We start from the raw sequence: 21,633 nt of genomic DNA on the forward strand, positions 1-21,633 counted from the left end.
TCTGAGCAATGACAGTGAGACTTTCTGATGTGTGAGCCAGAAATCCTGATGGAACCCACAGCTGGGAGGTCATACTGCACGTCTGGGGCTGTCTGCACTGCTGTCCAATGGCCCCAGACAAGATTAGGGTGATTCAATCACTCACTGAAAAAAAGTCAGCTAAAGCCTTCAAAAGTCAGCTAAAGCCTCCCTTAGCACTGCTGCGGCTGATCCGAGCTCTCCCCTTATGCTCTTCCAGTGGGTTGTCAATTTATGTCAACACCAAGATCATTTAGGGAAGGGTTTCAGACCCCTCTGTGGGAGGCACTGTGGTATCCCTTGACTCTGCCCATGGCAGGATGGGTGCTCAAGGCTCATTCCTGCTGCTTTGCTCTTCCAGCTCCCTGCCCTGGCACTCTTGGCTCCAAGTTCCAATCTGTTTTCTTCCCTGAAGGGTGTCATGACTGTCTTGTCTCAGCTGTTGCTGTGATCTTGTTTTCCTTCTGCCATAAACATTCTGAAAAAACATCAAGAGACAATAAATATTGTATCCAGACAACAATGTCAGCAAACATGCCCATATAAATTAAAGCCCATATAAACATCGTAGAATATTCACAATATTGTAAAAGAACAAACTGCATCCTTGGTGAAGTGCAAAAGATGAGGTACAAATATGCTGTCAATGGGCAAGTATTGATAAGAGATTCTCAAGATCATATATAATTTACACAATGGAAATCATAAAGCATAGGCAAGGATGAGCAAGCACTGTTGCTCTAAACTGTGTTTATGACCAGCAAAACACCAGATCAGCGTCCTAAGTTCTGCTGGACTCTCAGGACTTAAGTATAGGCTTAAAGCTTGAGATGTATTTAGCTGGATACCTGAATGAGCCTGATCAGGAGAATGTGGTTCTTTTGTAGGAAATGAGCCAATATTCCTAGCTGGTACCAGCCTGTCACTTGTCCCCCCAACAGATACAACAATACAGTAGCTGAAAATTTGAATACTTAAAAGCAATAAAAATTTATGGTAAACAGATATCCAGATGCTTTTGGGTTTGGCTCATTGCAGAAGATGAACTGAAACATATTGCAGAAGACTTACTTTAGAGCAGCAATTAATTTCCTTCAAATGACTACTATGTGCAATGACATCTGTGGATCTCATTTGAGGAAGAATTGCACACAATGCACAGGTGTTTCTCCAGTCAAAGGTTGTGACAAATGTCTTCCCTGAGAGGATTTCTGCCCTCTTAAATTGTTCAGTGCCTGTTGCTGAGGGACATGAAGTACAAATTGAATAAATATTTCAGGAATAGCAGAGACATAGTTAAGGCTGGGATAGGTCACAGGTCATCTTGCAGGAATTTGACTCAGCATGTCCAGAATTCATGGTTTTACAAAGGCAGATGGCAGACTTTAAGCTGTATTAATAACAAAACCAAATGCTAACTATTTTTAAGTAGAAAATGGAAGGGCAAATGAATCAGTTGTGCTCAAAAACTGACTTCCTATTTAGCTGGTGTTGAGCTATGCTTTGATAGTTGGCAACCTGATGGCTACTGGGACTGTACCTTTAGTGAAGCATTTGCAATTAAAACTGGATACTAGTGGAAAACTGAAAGCCAAAATTATTGTGTTTTGGTTTGGGACAATCATAAAATAAATATTCAAGACATGTGAAAATACAGAGAATATTATTTTTTCATTAGTGACTTTGGCTGTGGAAATCACGGTGCACATAAAACATCAGCTGACACAAATAATACCACAGTGTTTAAATTTGGTAATAAGACCAAGATTCATGATTTATGTTTAATGCTCCAAAATGTACCGCCTTATTAACTTATTGGTGGAAAAATGTTTTATTGCTCTTGTGGTGTGAAGGGTTTTCTTTTCTGTCTTAGAAGACGAATCAGTGCTTTCCAATTCTCTTATTTACTCAGAAAATTTTCATTTTTTCATATGTAGAGAGCCAAAAAATAGCCTTAGTGTAATCTAAAACTTGTAAAATTTCTATGTACAAGGACAGGAATGTAGACCATCAGTTGGTAGGTGGATTGTACCCCAAAACCTGAATTTTTCAGACTGTATTTCTCAGCTGTCAACTGGAGCAAAACTGGAAAGGTTTTATATGCAGTGCATGTTTCTGAAAATTTAGGTTCTACTTTATCTTCACACATGAACAATGGAAAATATTTAGCAAGATCATTCACAGTTCCTCATGAAAATTGTCCTCAAGTAGTGATTGATTCAAATGGGATCTTCAGCACAGCTCCTTGCTTCCTATCACAACCTGTTTTCCACCCACTTTGTTCTACATGTAACCTCCCCAAACCAACCCTCCCTTTCCACTTCCATTGTCCCAGAGCATGACTGTCTTTCCTCAAAGTTAGATCCTAGTTTTTACCTCAGTTTATTCCCCAACTTTACATCCTTTTTCTTGATGTTTTTCTTCTAATTTACCATTTTGCACTAATATGAATTTTTCAAATGTGCTAAAACAGTGAAAATCCAGTCAACCACAAGTTAGTTGTGAAGGTCAGAAGCCATTTTCCACCCTACAAGCCAACCAAATACTTCAGTACCCAGATTGTCCAAAGAAACTACTATTTTTGAAACCTGATGACACATTGCATGAGGAAAGTTAAAACCACTTGTAAACACTGCCAAATGCTGAGATGAATAATTACAACTCAGAGGAAATAAACTATTCAGCACAGGCATTTGGAGAACATATATAGCAGTACAGTTGTACTATTCATGGATCGTTATATGAATAGGAAATTGGAAGAACTTTTCTAGGCTTGTGATGAATACAGAGCACAATAGAGAGAGAAGATGAACTGAGACTAAAAGTCTCTTTATAGGGCTCACATTTCTTCCAAAGTATCTATGTCACAGCAGTTTCCATTCATCCAGGCACAATGGAGCAGCACCAGACTGAATCTACAGCTGAAATAAGGGACTAAAATGGCATTAATAGCAAGTTTTGTAATAGCAGTTCAACAGATCAAAACATAATGATTTTTGTGACTAGTTCATTTGTCTTAACTCTCTGATTTGTGTAAGTTTATAATTTTTTTCCTGTTTCTTTCCAAAACTTTGGACATACTAATGCAGTTAAGATCCCATAGCCAGAAGGGAATGTAGGAAGTATAAGTGTACGGGTCATGAGGTTTAATTCCCTGCTGTTTTAGACTCCTAACATGTTACTCCTCCTAAGACATATAAAAAAGAATCTAAAAGTGGAATTTTCCTGAGATGCCATGAAGCTTTTTAAAAAACTCACTCCTCTGTCTTTTGCAAATAACTTTCTAGCTTCCAGCCTCAGTTTATTGTGATGCCAGTCGATATTTGACTTATTCTTATATAAATTTGCATAGGAACCAGAACCATAAAAAACACCTGCTGCTGATTTTTGTGCATCCAAGAACAGTTGTAACTCAACTTTAATCCTTTAAATCCATTATTATGTTTGAAAGCATTACTCTAAATTCTATATTTCACTGCGGTGAAGCCAGAAAGGGTTGTAAAGTATTTTCCTACTGGATATCATGAGAGTGGATTAATTAAATCAGGGATCTCAGGGTTTAAATTAAGGTTCAGGTTTTGTAAGCTGCTGAAAGAGTGAGAAAACCTCCCCATATCTATGGCACAGACTTGGCAGAGTAGCAATGAGAGGGGAATTGCGTGTGAGGGGCAGCAGCAGAATTGCTGAGCCCTCTCTGGGGACATGGGACTGCCCATGGCAGCCCCTTGGAGGCACCAGGCTCCTCTGGGGCAGGGCATGAAGTGTCCAAGAGGCAGGAGCAGTGCTTGGGCTGGGTTTTTAGCCTTGCATATAGTCAAAAAGGGAAATTATAAATAGAAACCTTAATTGAGCTATTTCAAGTCAGACAGAAATGGACTAGGCCTCAATGACAAAAAAATCCCAATATTCTCTTTGTCTTTCAAGCTGCTCTCAGCTTATATTTGGGGCATCAGGACAAGCAACCAGAGCTCTATGTTGATCAGGGCATACACTGGGCTTTTAAAAGGTTTTTTAAAACTCCCTACTTATTAAAAATATTAATTCCATATGTTTCATGACAAAAAGGTACTTTGGAGTGTCTAAATTTATAAATTATCCTAGCCCAAGAAACAGGATGTTATGGCCTTCAAAAGCAAAATGAAAATGATTTTTAAAAGATGTTGTGTATTTGAGGGAAACAGTGTTTTTCTTCATGTTTTTGTTGTTGAGTAATAAGGTCAGGTTAAGTGTTTTTTGAAACAGGCCATATGAGTTTGGTACTTATCTGAATAACAGAAGCCATAATCTGCAGGAATGATTAAATTGACCAATTCATCACCTGGCTAAGGCACAAACATCCTCTATAGCACAATTTTGTGTATTACTCAGATTATGCTTTAATTTTCAAATTGCTTCTTGTGAATGCAGTTCTGTGTAACAAAATGTCCCCTTGTAGTCAGAGTCCATTATTAATTATACTGTTATAAACTTGCTTACTAATTCCCTCATTATTTCTCTCAGTATTTTTTCATATCCTACAGAGACAGGCAGGCAAAGCCCAAGGCACTAATTAAAAGCAGGTGAAGAATATAAGCAGGAAACCAGGGATAAGCAGTGGCCAAGGGCTATTACTAAATAAAGCCTTTCTGAACAGAGAATTTCACAGCTTAATGGGATTGTGTTGAGAAGCAGTCTCAATTACAAAGGCACCAACTGAGAAATCCAGAAGGGTTTCAACATAAAGCACAGCTCTTCATTTCGATTTCTGTCGCCTTCCAAATCCAATATCCATATTTAATGGAATATCCTAGGGTAATTTGTAGGCTATTATATGAAAAATATTTATTTATATAAATAAATACATGTATGGAAAATCTATAACTATTTTGATGCAACACATAGTTATTTAACGGTTTGATGCAACATATACTTATTAAATGGCTTGATATAATCATTCAACATAAATTGTATGTCAGCCAGCTCATAATATATCACAGTCTATGTTAAGATAAGGACATTAAAATATAGTTGGTTGTAAATAATAGAACTTAGCTAACAGGTAGCATTTTATTTTATTCAGTTGGACACGTACGATTTGATTAATTAGGACTTGTTTAACATTGTGCAGGGAACCCATTTGCAAACTGGAATGACCTGTACCTCACCAGAGTGACTGCTTAAAAAACTTACCCCCAGACTCCACAGACACAGTGTTGCAGGGGCCACACTCAGATTTGGCCTTTGCACAGAGGGTGCAGGGTGTGGGGGAGATGCTGCTTTCCTGAGCAATGGCTCTCATGGGTGCCCTGTTCCTCCTCATGGTCTGCGTCACCCCCTTTTAGATCGTCACTCTGCCTCCTGAGGGCTGTGTAGCACTGAAACTGGGAGATAAGTGGGATTTGGCTTATGCACTGCCAGGGGAAAGAAAATAAGGTGTTCTCTAAAAGTAACCTCATTCTACAATCCACACCAAACTGGAACACACACACACACACACACACACACACACACACACACACACACAGAGTGTGCAGTACCTTTTCTCTAACTGTGTGCTGCAGTTCTTTGGTTCAGCTCTCTTACAGAGATGGAGACAGATGCTCTTTCTGACTCTTCCACCCTCCCATCCACTGATCTCCTTTACCTTTTCAAGTGTCCCAGCTAGAAGCTCCTTGGTGCAATCAGAGGAAGGGGAGTGTGTGTGTTCACATGCAGTTTGTGCTGTATTCACAGCTGCCTGGGCGCCAGTGGCTACAAGTACAGAGCTGAGACCCCTGCAGCTGATACTGCTCAGTGTGGCCATGCAGGAGTTGTCAGGGAAGTGTTTCCTTCTTTAAGCTGCTTCTGAAGTGCAGGCTCCCTTATTCTTCCCCTCCACAGCACACTGCTTGTAGTCTGGGGATAACCATTCCTCTAACTATCCAGAACTTTTCTAAGAGATCCACTTCTGCACTTGAGAGGACTCAGGCTTGCCAGGGAAACCTGCAGGTGCTGTGGCCAGAACTGGTGGGAACTGGTCCAGTCAGTGTCCCTGTTTGTCTGCACCCTGGCTGTCCTGCGTGCTGAGGCTCAGCAGCTCCAAAGCAGCTTGTGCAGACATCGGGGGGATCTGGCTGTGGGGCTGCCCCATTAGCTCTGAGGGACAGAGGCCATGGGCAAGGCCACTGAAGGGCTTTGCAGATGTGCTGTTGGTTGCCAAAGGGTCCAGGCTGATGCAGCTCCTACAAGAACTCCCATAAGGAGGGAGAGGGTGAGAGCTCAGGTCTCCCAAAGGAGAGACACTTCTGGGTGATGTGGCTTCTGTGATTCACAGAGACACACACAGGAGGGGATGGACACTCTGGTCCATGAGAGACACCAAAAAAGGCTCCATCCTCTGTCCCTGCTTGGTGTCACTGCCCAGGCAGGGATTGTCCCACAAGGTGCCACCTTCTCCCTCACATGTACTCCCCTCTCTCTCTGGCCCCATCAGCAGCACACCACTGCCAGTCTCTTTCCTATGCTCATTCCCATTACAGGTACAGACACAGATATTTTAGGGAAAAAACCCATGATAAATGGTGTTACCTCTACAGGAGAGACATCACAGCTTTCCTTTGCTCCCACTACATTATATTGTACTCCAGACAGACACCTGTACTTCTGACAGATAACAAGTTTTGAGCAAACTGTGATAAATGAAAAATAGCTGCTGGCCGTGGAGACGGTGGCATACACAGCATATGGGATCATTTGGTTCTGCTCTAGCTGTGTGCCATTTTCATGCCCCTGTAAGCACATCTAGGTTACAGAGAGCTACATATTCCTCAGTGAAGCTAGGGGCTGTTTCTCTTTGTGTCTAACAGCTGCTGAATTAAAAATTGAAATATTAATTTAGCCACATCCTTCAGCATGGCCATGACTCACTGAATCAGTAAGAAAACTGCATCATTGTACACAATTTTTAAAAAACATAAATAATGGAATTTTTGTGCAAAACTTTTAAAATTTTTATTCTCTGATTCCTCTTCAGTCCATTATGGTGTTATTGACTATTATTATCTGTAATAGCATAAAGATGTAAACACTTATTTGTTCACAGCTTTATATATAACCTCTCAGAGAAGGCTGTTAGGTTTGTGACATTAAAAACTGAAACCAGAAAAGAATAAAAGAGCAAAACCAGAAGAAAACTATAGTGAATTACAGTATGAAACCTATTTACACACATTAATCTATACAACATCATAATCTGTACATTTTGTAAAAAATAATCACATTCATTTACATACTCTTTAATTTTTACCATACTTGACAGATATAAAGTTATAACAAAGATGACAAAAGAGAAATTTGAAGTGATACTCATACTAATGTGTCAGGGCAAAAAAAGCTGCAGGTAATCATAAACTTATTACAATGCTTTGGGAAATAGAGGGATTTGGGACATTTCAGTCACTTTTTTTTATCTGAGAATGGAAATGTTTCTGACTTAGATTTAACTACACCTGCTATCATTGGGCAGAACCAGATTCAACTGAGTGGCAAAACCATATCACAGAATTCTCCTTTTAAGTGTTATCCGGATGTACTCTTGTAACATACATATTAGGAACATTTTTTAATTTTATTTTTTTTCCAGCAACAGAATAGCACTGCATCCTACCTTCTGTATTTGGTCATGTCAGGGTAGTACTGACCCACAGCTGATATAGGCACTCATGGTAACATGAATGTATTTCTCTGGGCAAAGGTATTTCCTGTATCACTGTGCACAGACAGTAATTGCTCAGATGATGACCCTTATACACATAGCAATTTCTTCTGGAGGTCACTTGCCAGTCCTTTCTTTCTGTCAGACATATTTAGGGCTTGATTTTTCCTTAAGGATGTCTGAAAAAAAAATCTGTATAGACTGAATTTAGACTTTCTCAAATCACTTTGCTGAACTGGGCAAATTCACAGTTAACAGAAGACGATTTTTAGAAAAATAGAGGACAAATGATGCAGATGATTCATCTTAGTCTTTGCACATGGACTGTGTGATACCTGCACCTGGCAATGCCCTATTTCATCAATCTCTGTCCCAGACAGTCTCTGGTTTGCTGAAGGTCTGTGCTTGTTGCTTTCCCCTCTGGCATGTTAAAAGAAAAGGGAAGCCGAGGATGAATCGGATATAAAGCAGATGCTACAGAGTGGTGTAGGATGGCTCCAACTTGACTGAAGAAGGTTTGTTTGTAATGCTATTTGCCACCAATTATCTATTGCTGCTACAGCACACCCCATTACATCTTAGCTTGGGTATTCAGCTCGCTACCTGCAGTACAGCATAAAGAAAATTCTGGCTACTGTAAAGCTCTTTCTTTTAGCATATGGCCCCTCCTACAAAAGGCAAAAACCAAACACCTTAACCAAAACAACTAAAATTGGTTGGAAGCTGAGGCCAGGCAAATCAAAATGGGACATAAGCCTGTGGGCTTTATCATGGAAGGCAGGGAGACCTGACCCAATGAACTGTGGGATCCTCCACTGCCTGACCTTTCGAATTACACTGCACATTTCTTGGAGGATAACTTTGGCCAACCCAAGGTAATTGGCTTAAAAAGGTATCAGTCTAATATCACCCAGAGAGTTTAATGATCTGTTCTGGAGGGATACATCTTACCTGATTCTATCTCTGGAGTGAGAAATGTAAGTACCAACCAGCTACCGCAGGCTCAACACACACATTTATAGTAAGTACAGAGAAAAATAGGTCCAGCTTATCTGCCTCTGATGCCCAGCTGAACATGGAAGGAGTTATCTTCAGCTAGTGCCTATTTCTCTGTGATAACTGTGGAAGGCACTTTAAAAGTGTCTTTAGCTCAGAGACAAACATGCAGCTTTTAGACACCAAAACCAGGGCAGATGAATTTCACCTGAGTTTATCAAGCACCCAGTTGAAATTGGTTTTGCAGAGGAAAATTTAAGTCAGTGTCCAGATATATTTTTTAATTTGGGTTAGTAAGAGGAGAGCAAGCTGTCACTGTTCCTCAGGCATCAGCAGCAGGTAATGCTGACAGAAATCACTCAGAATTAATGGTGCCTCCAGGGGAGGTAAAGCACAACAATTAACCATGGTACTGGGAGTGAACTGTATTACCATTCTTGCTCAGTAAGTACAAGCTGTGCTTCTGCCTTTTCAGTGGGGATGGACAAAAAACCCCAGGTTTCCTGCCTTAAAGACTTTACAACTCAGTTTGGACCCTGATGCAACCAAAGGGAAAAAGGCAGTAAAGGAATAAAGAAAGGAGGTGCAGGGAATGGCTACATTTGTCTTGCAGCCTCTGCTCCCTCCCCTGATGCTGCTAGGGCTGAGTGAGAACTAGGATTAGGGATGACAGAAGTCCAAAGGATCTTTCATTGCATTGTTCTTTGGACTCTAAAGAGTGACCACAGCACAGAGCAAGAGCATTTAATCCCATACTCCTCAGCAAAATGCAATGAAAGACAAAGCCATGAGAAGCTGTCTTGTTATGGGTGTTGTAAAGATGGAAAACACTGATCTAGATTTGTCACACTGTTCTGCACCTTTTACTGACATTTTTATATCTGTCCATGAAAAGACAGCTGAAAGTCAAACTGGTGATGATAGGGTTGATGCTATAATTTTGCATAAAATTATTTGGAAATCAGAAATTTTCTGGGAGTAAAACCAAGTGAGCATAGTGCCCTCTGTGTCATTACTACCATGATGATGTTTGAACAAAGTATTATGAAGTTAAACTGTCTCGCAAAATAGTATTTAGATTATCTGCTTTTATATTATTTATAGAGGGATGAGGTTCTCCAAAGTCCTGTACTTTTCACTGGTTTGAAAGAAAAATATATACAGCACTTCTCTCTCCTGTGTGCCATTGTTTGCATGTCCACATTGTCCTTTACAAACTTAGTGGTACCTCTATGTCCTCCCACTGCAAAATTCTCATGTGGCATTTCACCCTACATGAAAAGTAGAATCAAGCCCAAATGCATCTGCACCCTGTTAAAGGAAACAATGATGGTTTGTTGCAATATGAAATGTATTTTCTTATTAAGGCTTTTCTTTTTTATAACCCAGAAATAATTAAAATGCAGATTTTTTTCATGCTCACCTAATTAGAACAAAGACAGTTTTCTCTAAGATATAATGTATTATAAACACATATAATCGGTGATGCATCATGCAGAACAGACTGATGGAAATGATTGCCTGAAACATCTATTTCTGAGCTATCATTCTGTCTGTGTGTAAACTCACTCACATAACCTCATTTGAGCACAAAGATGAGCACACTCGAATGCTTGTCACATGTGCCTTTCTACCCCAGAAATTAAAGGGAAAAAAGAACATCCTGCACGTCACATCTCAGGGAACTGAGCAGTCCCAATGCCACTGCGGACAAAGAATCCTAATGTGCACAGATGTGTTTAATTTAGGTGTAAAAGCAGCTCCCAAAGCTCCAGTGGGTCTTCATATATTTGCAGTTAAGAGCTTGTGATAAGTTTCTCAAGAGATCCAGGAAAAATATTAAATTTTAGCAGTCTTTCCTCAGGCTAAAGTCTTTGGGAATATATTGAGTTTAAATACATGTGGAAGGGCACATCTTTAGACCTCATGGGAATGTTCTTGGTCAGCCTACTTCCATCCAGAATCTCATAGTTACTTTGCCAAACAGAAAACATTATGAATTATCTGGAAGTGATCAATAGCTCCTTTAAATTCAATTTCTGTAAGTAACAATTCTTTGAGTGATTGTTGTTTAACTCGAATGATACCTACTGGTGTCACATAATATTCACCAGGTTCTGCAGTAATCATGTGAACCATGGGGCCCTTTCTATCTTTGGTCTGACAAAACTTTGTGTGACTCCATGGCAATCCCAGTAAAACAAATTGTGTTTGACTGATAAATAGCTGGATTAAATCAGACCGAGGATTGTAATACACTTAGACAGCTGCTGACAATATTCCCAGTACTGGTAATATTTTCAAGGATGTACAAATATGCCTGCCAAAAGATGCCCTTGCTGCTGTTCTTCCCTTTATCTGACAAGAGTAGGGACCTTGGATTCTGCTTGCTGGCTCCATAAAATCTGTTATCTGAAATATGAGGGCAATATGGAGGTACTCATGCAAATGCATATTATTCCCACTTGTAATGTAGGGTGGACATACTTAAATGTTGACATGGGAAGAGAAACATCACTGGGTTTATTTCTTTTAAAGAGTGGAAATGTTATGTATATTTTTATAAGACTGTAAGTTCTCTGCCCTTTTTTTTTTTTTTTCTGACATGGCTACATAAGTGCCTTGGCATTGTTAAAAATTCCTTCTTTATGCCTTTTATGGTAATTTTTAGTGATTCTGGCTAATTTTTTTTTCTGGAGTCACAGTCAGGACTAAATTTTAAATAATTTCAGATAGATATAGAACTGAATAAACCTAAAAGCATTTACATATTTTGTTAAATGTGAGTTGCAGCTTCACTGCAATATTCCTTGTGTTTTGCAGTAAAACATGTAGTTGATGGAGACAGATTTCAATGATAATACTGTAAAAATGGTATTTTCAATGTGTAATGAGCTATCTAAGGCTGTTTATCCTATGCCAGGCTGCTTTAGCAATAGAACATACCTCTACAGAAAATTCCTTCGTGAAAAATCACAGATCTCTGACTTTAAACAGAAGAAAACAACTGAGAACTACCATATTCAAAAGTAATATAGTAGTTTTCTCTGTATGGCCTGTAAAGGTAGCCATACACTCTGCACCCAAACATTAAACCAGGCACTTTTGAAAGTAATAACAGGATTGGAATCAAACTCTGTAGAAAGTAACCTCTGAAATTTATACCATTAGCCTAGAAATACTACCTTTTTCCCTCTGTGTAAATCACGTTAATGATTTCTTGGATTAGCACACTGAACTCCCAGTGTGGTTAATTAGGTCTTCATTTTGTTTTATTTTTTATTTTCCATAATTAGAAAAGAATTTCCTAATCCTTAAGGCAATATTTCCTTAAGTATAAATAAAGTGTAAGAGATTTTCTTACTTCCCATCTTAACCCTTACATTTCCCAAAGAAATCTGCATTGAGGATACCCTGCATGGATCTTGTAGCCACTTTGGAAGGTAAAGGGACCTTTATGGAAAATGAATTTTTGAATTGTTACAGCTAATAAACTGCAAGAGAACATCAGAATTAATATGAATACCATTTAAACAAAAGAAATTATCCATAGAGCAGGCTTCTCTGTTATTAATAGGTTGGCTGCACAAACCAATTCCCCAAATACCAACATGTAGAAAAGCAAAGCACTAAACTGTACATGTTATAAAATACCACATCAAGCTTCTTAATGAATGATATATCCCACAGTTTTTCATTATTTGGGGGACCTAGCTCATTTATATCATGGTGGTCTCTGTCTGCATAAATGAGTGAGCTCTTGAATTCCTGTGGAGCTGGGAAACACTTTCTGATCCATTTCGGGAAATGGACGAGCTGTGGAGTCTGTAATCTCTGCCTGCTGTCTGCTTCCAGCACAAACTCCGCCACTTTCTTTTCAGCTCCCCCTGCACCTAAAAGAAAATGCACAATATGAGCTGAAAATTTTCTTTTATGTGAGGAAATTTTCCATATCTGTTTGCTGTCACATGGGGATCTCTAGGAACAGAATCATTTTGGATTGGTACAAACTTTTAAAGATTATGTCGTTCTATCCACTTCCATGGGTAGGGACACATTCCACCAGACCAAGTTGCTTCAGAGCACCATCCAGCCTGGCCGTGGGATGGGGCTACCACAGCTTCTCTGGGCAACCTATTACAGTGTCTCCACCAGGCTTACAGAAAATATTTTTTCCTTCCTAAATCTACCACATATCAGTTGAAAAGTGTAAAGTGTCCTGACACTACAGGCCCCGCTAAGAAATTTTTTTGCCATCTTCCTTATAATCCCCCGTTTACATACTATAAGGTGCTATAAATTCCTCCCAGATCCTTCTCCTTTCCAGGCTGAGCAATCCCTAATCCCTCAGCCTGTCTTCACAGGAGAGGTGTTCCAGCCTTCTGATAACTTTTGTGTCCTCCTCTGGACCTGCTCTAACAGGTCCATGTCTTGTACTGGTGACCATTCACCTCTCTTGAACTGCTGGCCATGCTTCTTTGAATGCTGAATAGAAGTTCAGCATTGAACTTTTTGGGCTACAAGCACACATTGCCAGCTCACAGTCCATTCTCCATCCCCAAGTCCTTCTCTGTTGGATGCTCTCAACCCCTCCAACCCTCAGTCAGCCCTGCACAGACCCAGGTGCAGGACCTTGAACTTGGCACTGTTGAACCTTTTGAGGTTCTTTCCCCTCTCTCCACAAGCCTGTCATGGTCCCTCTGGATGGCATCCCTTCCCTCTAGAGTATCCAATCAATTTGGATACTCCCTCCAGAGTACCCAAGCAGTTTTACAAAGGTCACCTAACTGAGGCAAAGACTGCCTACACTGTGTGTGAAGAGGTGCCCTAAGGCCACTTTCAAAAATCGATTTTGTATCACTTGTACTGCAACATTAGGTTTTGGCACGGAGCTATTTATCTCATGTCCTTAAGACATAGAATCAAACGATTAGCCCAAAATCAGGCATCTCATGAATATCAGAGACCAGAGCAGCACTCAGAAGAGCTGAATGTTGATTGTGCAGATGTCTTTTTCAGACACATTCCTTCTGTCAGACACTGCATAGAGGTGCTGAGCACTTCTGAAAATCTGTTGCTGTTCTGAGGTTTAGGTACTGACAGAACCTGACATTAGGAACTGACATTACCCCTAAATACTTACTAAATGGTATTTCAAGTTCCAGATGAATTTTCAGGCCTGTTGCACCTCATTTGCACATTGCTTCTAGCAGAGCTAGATTAGATAATGTTAAATAGCAGAAGACATTAACACCTCAGTTTGCAAGGAATAAGATTTTAAACAGCTCTTAAAGCTTCTCACCCAGCTACACTGATTTCTCCTGTTGTATAAAAACTGTCAAAAATATATTCCACTAATAGGAATGCAGACATCTTCTAAAACAGTTTCATGTATCAGAGCAGAATTATAGAGGCACTCATACATTTACTAAAACCAATATTTAACATTCTCAGCAGGAAAGATGAGACTTACTTCGCTGTTCAAAAAACAATACAGGACTGCAACAATCAACCCCTGGAAAGAGACAACATTCCTTAGTTTGTTTGCAGCACTGATCTAGGTCAGTAAAACTTATTTTGAATAAAAACCTTAAAATTTACCTGAAAAGATCCCAAACACAACTCAAAGATTATTTTATAATTGTTGGAACTGCGGTCAGGAAACAGAGCAAACACTGTGTAGTGAACTCCAAATAAAGGAATAAGCAGCAACGTGGATTTTGCAAGTCTCCTGGGTAAAGGAAAGAGACAAAGCTGAAATTTAATTATGAGCTCTTGCTTTACTGAGATGAATGTGTAATTTTAGGGTTACTCTGTACATTGCACATGCACATTTTGCAAACAATACCTAGGAAATGTAATTCAGAATCATCTCAACTAAGAGAACTTCATGAGCCTCAAATACTAAAACTTCATAGCTTTACTGATGGTATTAAGCATATGCCATTAAATAATTTTCAGTGTTGTCAATTACATAACAAAATTTAGCAGAAGACACTACTTACTGAAGTTAAGGAAACAGAACTTTAAATTACTAAGCAGAACTGCCCTGACAAACAGGTTGCGAAACTACTGGAATGATAAATTGTTACTTTTACCTTATGTGTAATTTATTTCACTCTAATAACATCAGTTTTATATATTATGCAGGGCCAGATATGGATTGGCCAATTTTGGATGCCTGATAAAATTTGAGAAGTTATACGCTGAGCTCCATAATTCATCACTATATTGATGAATATAACTTGATTCAACAATGAAAGGATGTTGCTGTGAATTCAACTATTTTAACAGAAAAGTTAAGGTATTTCAAGTAGTTTTATTTTTTCTGTGTCAGTCTTTATAGACTTGCTTTTTTCATAATGGTCCAGGAGCTGCATCTGTTTATGTGGAAATTTTAACTTCTGACAGCAAAGCTTCTCAAGAGTAGCAAACCCTTCACAACTAAAGATGATACCAAAAGCAGGAAAAATAGGGATTCCTTAGCAAAATAAATTAATTTACAACTGGAGGAGATGACATTGACAGCAAATTTCCTGCTTTCCCAAATGAAATGGAAAACTGATTTTATTTGACTTTAGCCTTGTCCACTGCAAAAGTAAAATTAAAAACAAAAAGAATGGAACCGGCCACAAGAATATTCAGAGGAAGGGAATAAAAATGGTGACTTGCATAAGCAGTATTCATTTTAGATTCATATTTCACTTTCACTCTATGATTGGCTTAGTAATTTTTGTTTAGGTGATGCTACTTTCTCTATACTGCACTTATATTTTAGAAAAGGAAAGGGACAAACAAAACAGCCTTATGATTCTCTGCATTTTTGAAAATGCATTTGCGGTTTTATAAATGAGCCTCTCAGATCTTTTAATTTGCTCTGTAGATGCAGTTTCTTGAGGAGGTTAATCTACTTTCCCATGGGTACTGGCTAAAGACCAGAAATGCAAACTTAATCAGACAATCAAATGCTAAAAGCAAAGAATTTACAGGGCTGAATAATGAAGGACAAGGTTGCTATTAATGTGACTATTTCATATTATAAAGTGCTACAGTAAGCTGTGGAAAATGGTGGGACTGAAAGTAAGAGAATGCCTGATTTTCAAAAATTAAATAAATACCACATTTAAGTAAAGAAAACTTTATGTCACAAGAAGTAAACTTGAAGGGATTTCCTGCCTATAGGTTGGCCATTGTGCTACATAATAATGTGACAACTGCACAGTTTCATCTAGATTCAATAAGCTCTCCTACATGTTTAGATAATTGAATCAGCAAACTCAAAACAAGACCCTTGTAGCTCTGCAAAACAAATGTGCTTGTCAATCCAGTTGTGTTGACTTTTCTGTGGCATATCAGAATTTTTCACTTTTTGCATCAAACATGTCACATTGTCTACAAAACACATAAGGTCCTGCTTCTCTTGGCTTTAAGGATATTCTTTATTTCTGCATACCATGTTTTGTCAGCTATTATTCAGTATTTTTTAAATGAAGGGAAGGTGTTATCCAGGAGGACTTTCAAAGGCCACTCTCCTGGCTTTGAATTTTCAAAGTTTGAATTTTCAGTGTTCATGTGAGGTTTTGTCACTTAAGTACCACATTGACACCATGAATTGTCAGAGTCTGTGTCTGGGCTTCAAAATAAAACCTTCTACAACAGATTTTATTGCAGATTATTACTTATCCAGCAGCTCTTATAATAAAAAACAATAACAGCAGATATGGCAATGAAGAACAAAACCAATTATAGCAATGTATTTGAATTTTCCCCCAATATCTCTTGATTTGAAAGCTGTGGAAACAAGAGATATTTTAGAATTTGATGCTCACATCAAAACACAAAAGAGGAAAGTCTGAACAGAAATGAAGTTGTTCTAAGCCAGAAACCACTGTTCTCCTCTAATAAAATAAAGATGCTATTTTAAATCAGTATAAAATACTCTAATTCTAAAATTTTTGGTAAAAATCAAAATTTCAGCTCTTAAAATATATGTAAGTATTTTAGAAATTAAGAAGAAAAGGTTTTAGGGAGGCTGAAGGAAAATAATTTTAAAGGATTTTAAACATTTCTTGTGTCAAAATGAAACATTAATTTTTTTAAAAGGAAAATATTACTCTCCATATTTGTTGTATCAACATATTCATTCATGGATTAAACTCGAATTCAATAATAGCTTGTTGGTCTTTCTAAATTAAAAAATTTTTATTGAATTTAGTGTTTGATAGAAAATGTATTTATCTCCATTTCAGCATAGTTGTATTTATTAAACAATATCTAAAAGTAGTTCTAAATTAAATGTAATTATAGAAACACAGTTGTTGGTTTTCAGCAGATGAAATCTTAAAGAGATTATTTTGGTTCTGTCTATAATATCTAAAAATATATGACTCACTTGTACTGTGACTGGTCATTTCCTCCAACATCTGGAGATCTTAACTTCTGCAGTAAGATTCTTATGATGCTAATGAAAAGTATAAAATTCACCTGAAAAGAAAACAGATATAATGATGATTTCTGAACTGTCTGCTCAACCTGCAGCAAAAAATATTCTTGTCAAGTCAGAGAGGAGCCAAGTCAGTGTGGGAGTCACGCACCTCCCTCCAGACCGCCCCAGCTCTGCAGTGCCAAACCTCTCGTGTTCTGCAGCACCACTTTTGCCTTGTCCAGCAACCACTGCAAGCCCACCACTGCTGCTCTGGCTGGCAAAAGTCTTTGAAAGCCCCAATTTTCAGAAGTGTCCTCCTTCCACTTCTTCAGCTGAGGACAGGTTTCCCAGCAGGATGGGACGCTGGATGTGGTTTTCTGCAATCAAGCCCTGTCCTAAATGGTCACGTGGATTCACAACTGGAAGCCCAGAGGCAGTTTTGACCCTCCCTTGCTCCTCACCTCAACTTTCAGTATTTTCTGTCTGAATTAGAGAATTAAAGAAAATTGTTTCTCAGCTGATCTGTCTACAACAAGCTGATTGTCTTGGATATTGATGCTGACGTTATGAATGAAGGAATCACAGAACAGCTGGGGTTCGAAGGGACCTCTGGAGATCATCTAGTCCATCTGAATCCCTGCAGCCTAATTCTCATGACAGCCCTCTAAGACAGAAGAGTAGCATTTCAGTTTTTATTTTACTTCGTATTTTATTTTTCAGAAAGGCACTTGCATAAAAAACCATTATGATCAGAACCTAATCAGTCTAGAAAATTGAAGTACAAAACTCAGTATATCCTAAGTCTCACTCCCTCTATTTTTTCAGCCTTGACTTTCAGCTTCCTCTGGTCACCATCCCTTCTGGGTTGGATTCTTTGGTGTGGTCTAGAAAACTGCACACTAAATACAGCACATCCATGCTGAAGTAAGGGAACAGTTGGAATCCACACATTTATAGCTACAATGTGTGCTGAAAACTGCAACTCCAGCTACACAAACAGCTGCATCAAATTGTACACAGAATAAGTTAATCTAGAGAAAAATTTGTATCACAGTGAAAATGAGAATTTTGTTGTTTTAAACTAACCCTATCCTAAAGCAGAAAATCAGGAGGTGGGGTACCTAACCAGACAGTGCCTGTCTCACTGCTATAAATCTCTGTCTTCATGTATTGGTGGAATTCTTCTTTCTCCTAAAAATTTGGTTCCAAGCTTTTCAAGTTCAATTAGTTTCTGTGTCTTCTATAACATGGCCTATAGAATTTGGGATATTAATAAATAAACCCTGGTCATAGCACCTGCATGATCCTTCTTTTTTAACATTTTGTTTGAAATGACAGGTGAAGGGTAGTGAAAGGAACAGACAGGGATGAAATAAAAATGTAGGAAAATTATATCTAATTAAAAAAAAAAAAAGAATAAAAAATAAATGTTAGAAAATATAGGCTTTTGCTGAACGTAACATACATTTTTTCAGGCAGATGATTACTTAGAGGCTTACCTATAAAAGTAACAGACAGAAACTGTTATTGCAGATTTTATCTGCAGACTTAATGCAGTTGAGTGCCCACAGCAGGGAATATTAACTTGCCATAGGCACTGGAGTCAGTATCACAGGACAAGGAGAGAACAGGGGTAACAGCACATTCATTTGGAACAGCTACATCCAACTGAGTAACTGAAGTGTGTACAGCATGAAGTGTGAACGTCTGCCAAATGACTTCTCTCAAGCCAAAATTCCCAGGAGGAAATGCCAGGGAGGGTTCTGACACGCTGAATTGACTGAAGCCATTCCCACTGTGCACAATGGTATCAGAACTTGCTCTCACAATGCTGTTGGACAGATCAAACTTTGCTGCCTGACCAAATATCCATTTGACTTCTCTGCCAAGGCCAAGATCCAGCTGCAGTTCAGGTCTGCCAATGTGCCCCGGGATAACTTCCACTTCCAGCTCTAGGACTGCTTTGGAGGAGCACATGGAGCCTTCTGGCACATGAAGCCCCAGAGAGCTGTTCAAACGGAGCATCCAGAGAACAGGGTTTCCTGTAAACACCAGGTGGTTTGTTTTGCTTTCATCTTCCAACATATGTTCTTAACTCTTGATTGTTCCCCATTCTCCGGCTCCTTTGAGGTCCAAGTATTCCCTTCCTGCTGTAGTTCTTCTGTATGCTCATTTCTTCATAACATAAAACTTCTTTGAGGCCTTACTTTATGTCATTTCACACATGTGGCCTACTCTTCTGTCTCTTCAAACTGCAGAATTCACTTTGATTGAGATGACAGGAATTTCCCCCCAAATGATTTTCAGGAAGCACAGATTGAAAGGCAAGCAAAAGCTTAACGCGAACTCCTGAAATCTTGTGTAATCTAATAATGTCCCAGATCTTCTGCCTCCAATTTTAAAAATGAAGAAAGTATATCTAAAATACATTAATTTGCTCTCTGACTATTTTCAGAAATGGACATATAACCATAGTTTATCATGCCCAAAGGTAATTACACAATCATTACAGTGAACAGGAATGTTATTACACTAGTCCAGTAATTCTAATGAGTTCCAAACAGGAAAAGCCCTTATGAAACATTCTCAAATGGTATTATTTTGCAAATACTTCATGTTCAAGATATATTTCAGTAGGCTACCAATTAAAGAAATATATACACAGACATAATTTTTTTTGACAAATATCAGATTCTCAATTGCAAGACTATCTATTTACACATAATCTCAAATCTGCAATTCATTGAGAAGTATAATTAGATTTTTCCCTTCCCCCAGGCTTATAAACAGGAAAGATATTAAAGAAAGAACAACACACAAATAAAAGCTACTGCTAATTTAATAGGAGGCAGATAAATTTTGAAGGCAACAAATTTTAATGGCCTTGGCATCTGTTTAACATTTCTCCTGCAGCACAATTTCTTTTCATTAAAGCAGAATTCTTGCCTATCTGTAACTAGCAGTAAAGAATAATGGCTACATGCACTGCACAATGCTGAACAGATCTATAATTCATGCTTCAAATTTTACTTACTATAATAGAAATTAAAATTGGTATTCGTATAACCCACCAGGGACCACCATGTTCATTTGTATCCCAGCAGCTATTAAAAAAAAGAGAGAAAATCATGTTGACATTAATATCATCTGGCAAGCAAGACCTATGAGAAGTATTTCTTATAAACAAGTCAAAGCACACTAAAATAATGCCTGCTCTAGCCTAGAATTTGGCATTCAATAATTTCCTGCTATCAATTTTATTCTTGTTTATATGCACACTTGGTTTCCCCACCAGGAGCACTGTATTTAGGCGTGGAGCACTCAGCATAAGAAGGATGTAGCCCTGTTAGAACAGGTCCAGAGGTGATCACCCAAAGGTGATCAGTGGGCTGAAGTACCTCTCCTGCAAAGACAGGCTGAGAGTTCAGGTTGTTCAGCCATGGATAAATCATTGTGACCCTTCAGCACTGAAAGGGGGCTTATAAAAAAGAGAGAAGATGACATTTTGCCAGGCATGTAGTGATAGGACAAGAGAGAATGGTTTAAAGATGAAAGAGAGATTTAGATGTGAGGAAGGAATTCTTTGCTCATAAAGTCACAGAATCATTTAGGTTGGAAAAGACCTCTGAGATCTTTCAGTTCAAACGTTGACCAAGCACCACTAGACCGTGGCACTGAGTGCCACATCCAGCCATTTCTTGAACACCTCCAAGAAAGCTGACTCCACCACCCCTCTGGACAGCTCATTCCAATGCTTTACAACCCTTCCAGTGAAAAAATTCTTCCCAATATCCAAACTGAACCTCCCCTGCACAGCTTGAGGCCATTTCCTCTTGTCCTGTCAGTGGTTGCCTGGGAGAAGAGAATGACCCCCTCCTGGCTACAGCCTCTGTTCAGGCAGTTGTAGGGAGTGATAAGGTCTCTCCTGAGCCTCCTTTTCTTCAGGTGATCCTCACCAGACTTGTGCTCCAGAGCCTTCCCCAGCTCTGTTGCCCTTCTCTGGATACACCCCAGCACCTCAGTGTCTTTCCTGTAGTGAGCAGCCCAGAACTGGACACACATCTCAGGGTGTGGCCTCAGAGAATCTGTGGATGTCCCATCCCTGGAAATGCTCAAGGCATTTGAGCATTTCCCAGCCCAGAAGGGGCTCTGAGTAACTTGAGTGTGGCATCACTGCCCATGGCAAGAAGGATTGGAACTGACCATTCTTCAGGGTCTCTCCCAAACCAATCCATTCTATGATTGTATGAAATCAGCTAAAACATCAAGCACACCGGGCATTAAATATCCATTAGACATCATGGAGGATGCTGACCTTTGTGGGAACCAAGCTCTGTTTCATTTTGTGTTAAGGAAACTTCTCCAGTGTGCACTTAATGCTGACCTCTGGGTAGCTGGAAGATCTAAAACAACTGACAGGTGCAATGGAAATTACATAATTTCTTGTGGGATATGGAGGTTATAGATGCCTGGAATTTGTTTGTGAAAATGTGAGACTGAACCTGAAGTTCTGTCTGAAAAA

The 21,633-nt window shown here is 39.0% G+C and overlaps 1 protein-coding gene across 1 annotated transcript in view; it reads right to left on the bottom strand.

The window, feature by feature from the left end:
* Nucleotides 1–6,962: 6,962 nt before the first annotated feature.
* VIPR2 (vasoactive intestinal peptide receptor 2) overlaps nt 6,963–21,633 on the bottom strand; it is a 50,248-nt gene continuing 35,577 nt past the window's right edge. Inside the window, exons 9-13 of the mRNA XM_030264288.4 lie at nt 20,146–20,215; nt 17,079–17,170; nt 14,288–14,417; nt 14,160–14,201; nt 6,963–12,579 (exon numbers count right to left, since the gene is read on the bottom strand). Coding sequence (XP_030120148.4) covers nt 12,406–12,579; nt 14,160–14,201; nt 14,288–14,417; nt 17,079–17,170; nt 20,146–20,215 — 508 coding nt within the window. The 3' untranslated portion in view covers nt 6,963–12,405. The remainder of the gene's footprint in view (nt 12,580–14,159; nt 14,202–14,287; nt 14,418–17,078; nt 17,171–20,145; nt 20,216–21,633) is intronic.

The sequence above is a fragment of the Taeniopygia guttata genome, chromosome 2, assembly GCF_048771995.1.
Source record: "Taeniopygia guttata chromosome 2, bTaeGut7.mat, whole genome shotgun sequence".
Classification (NCBI taxonomy): Eukaryota; Metazoa; Chordata; class Aves; order Passeriformes; family Estrildidae; genus Taeniopygia; species Taeniopygia guttata.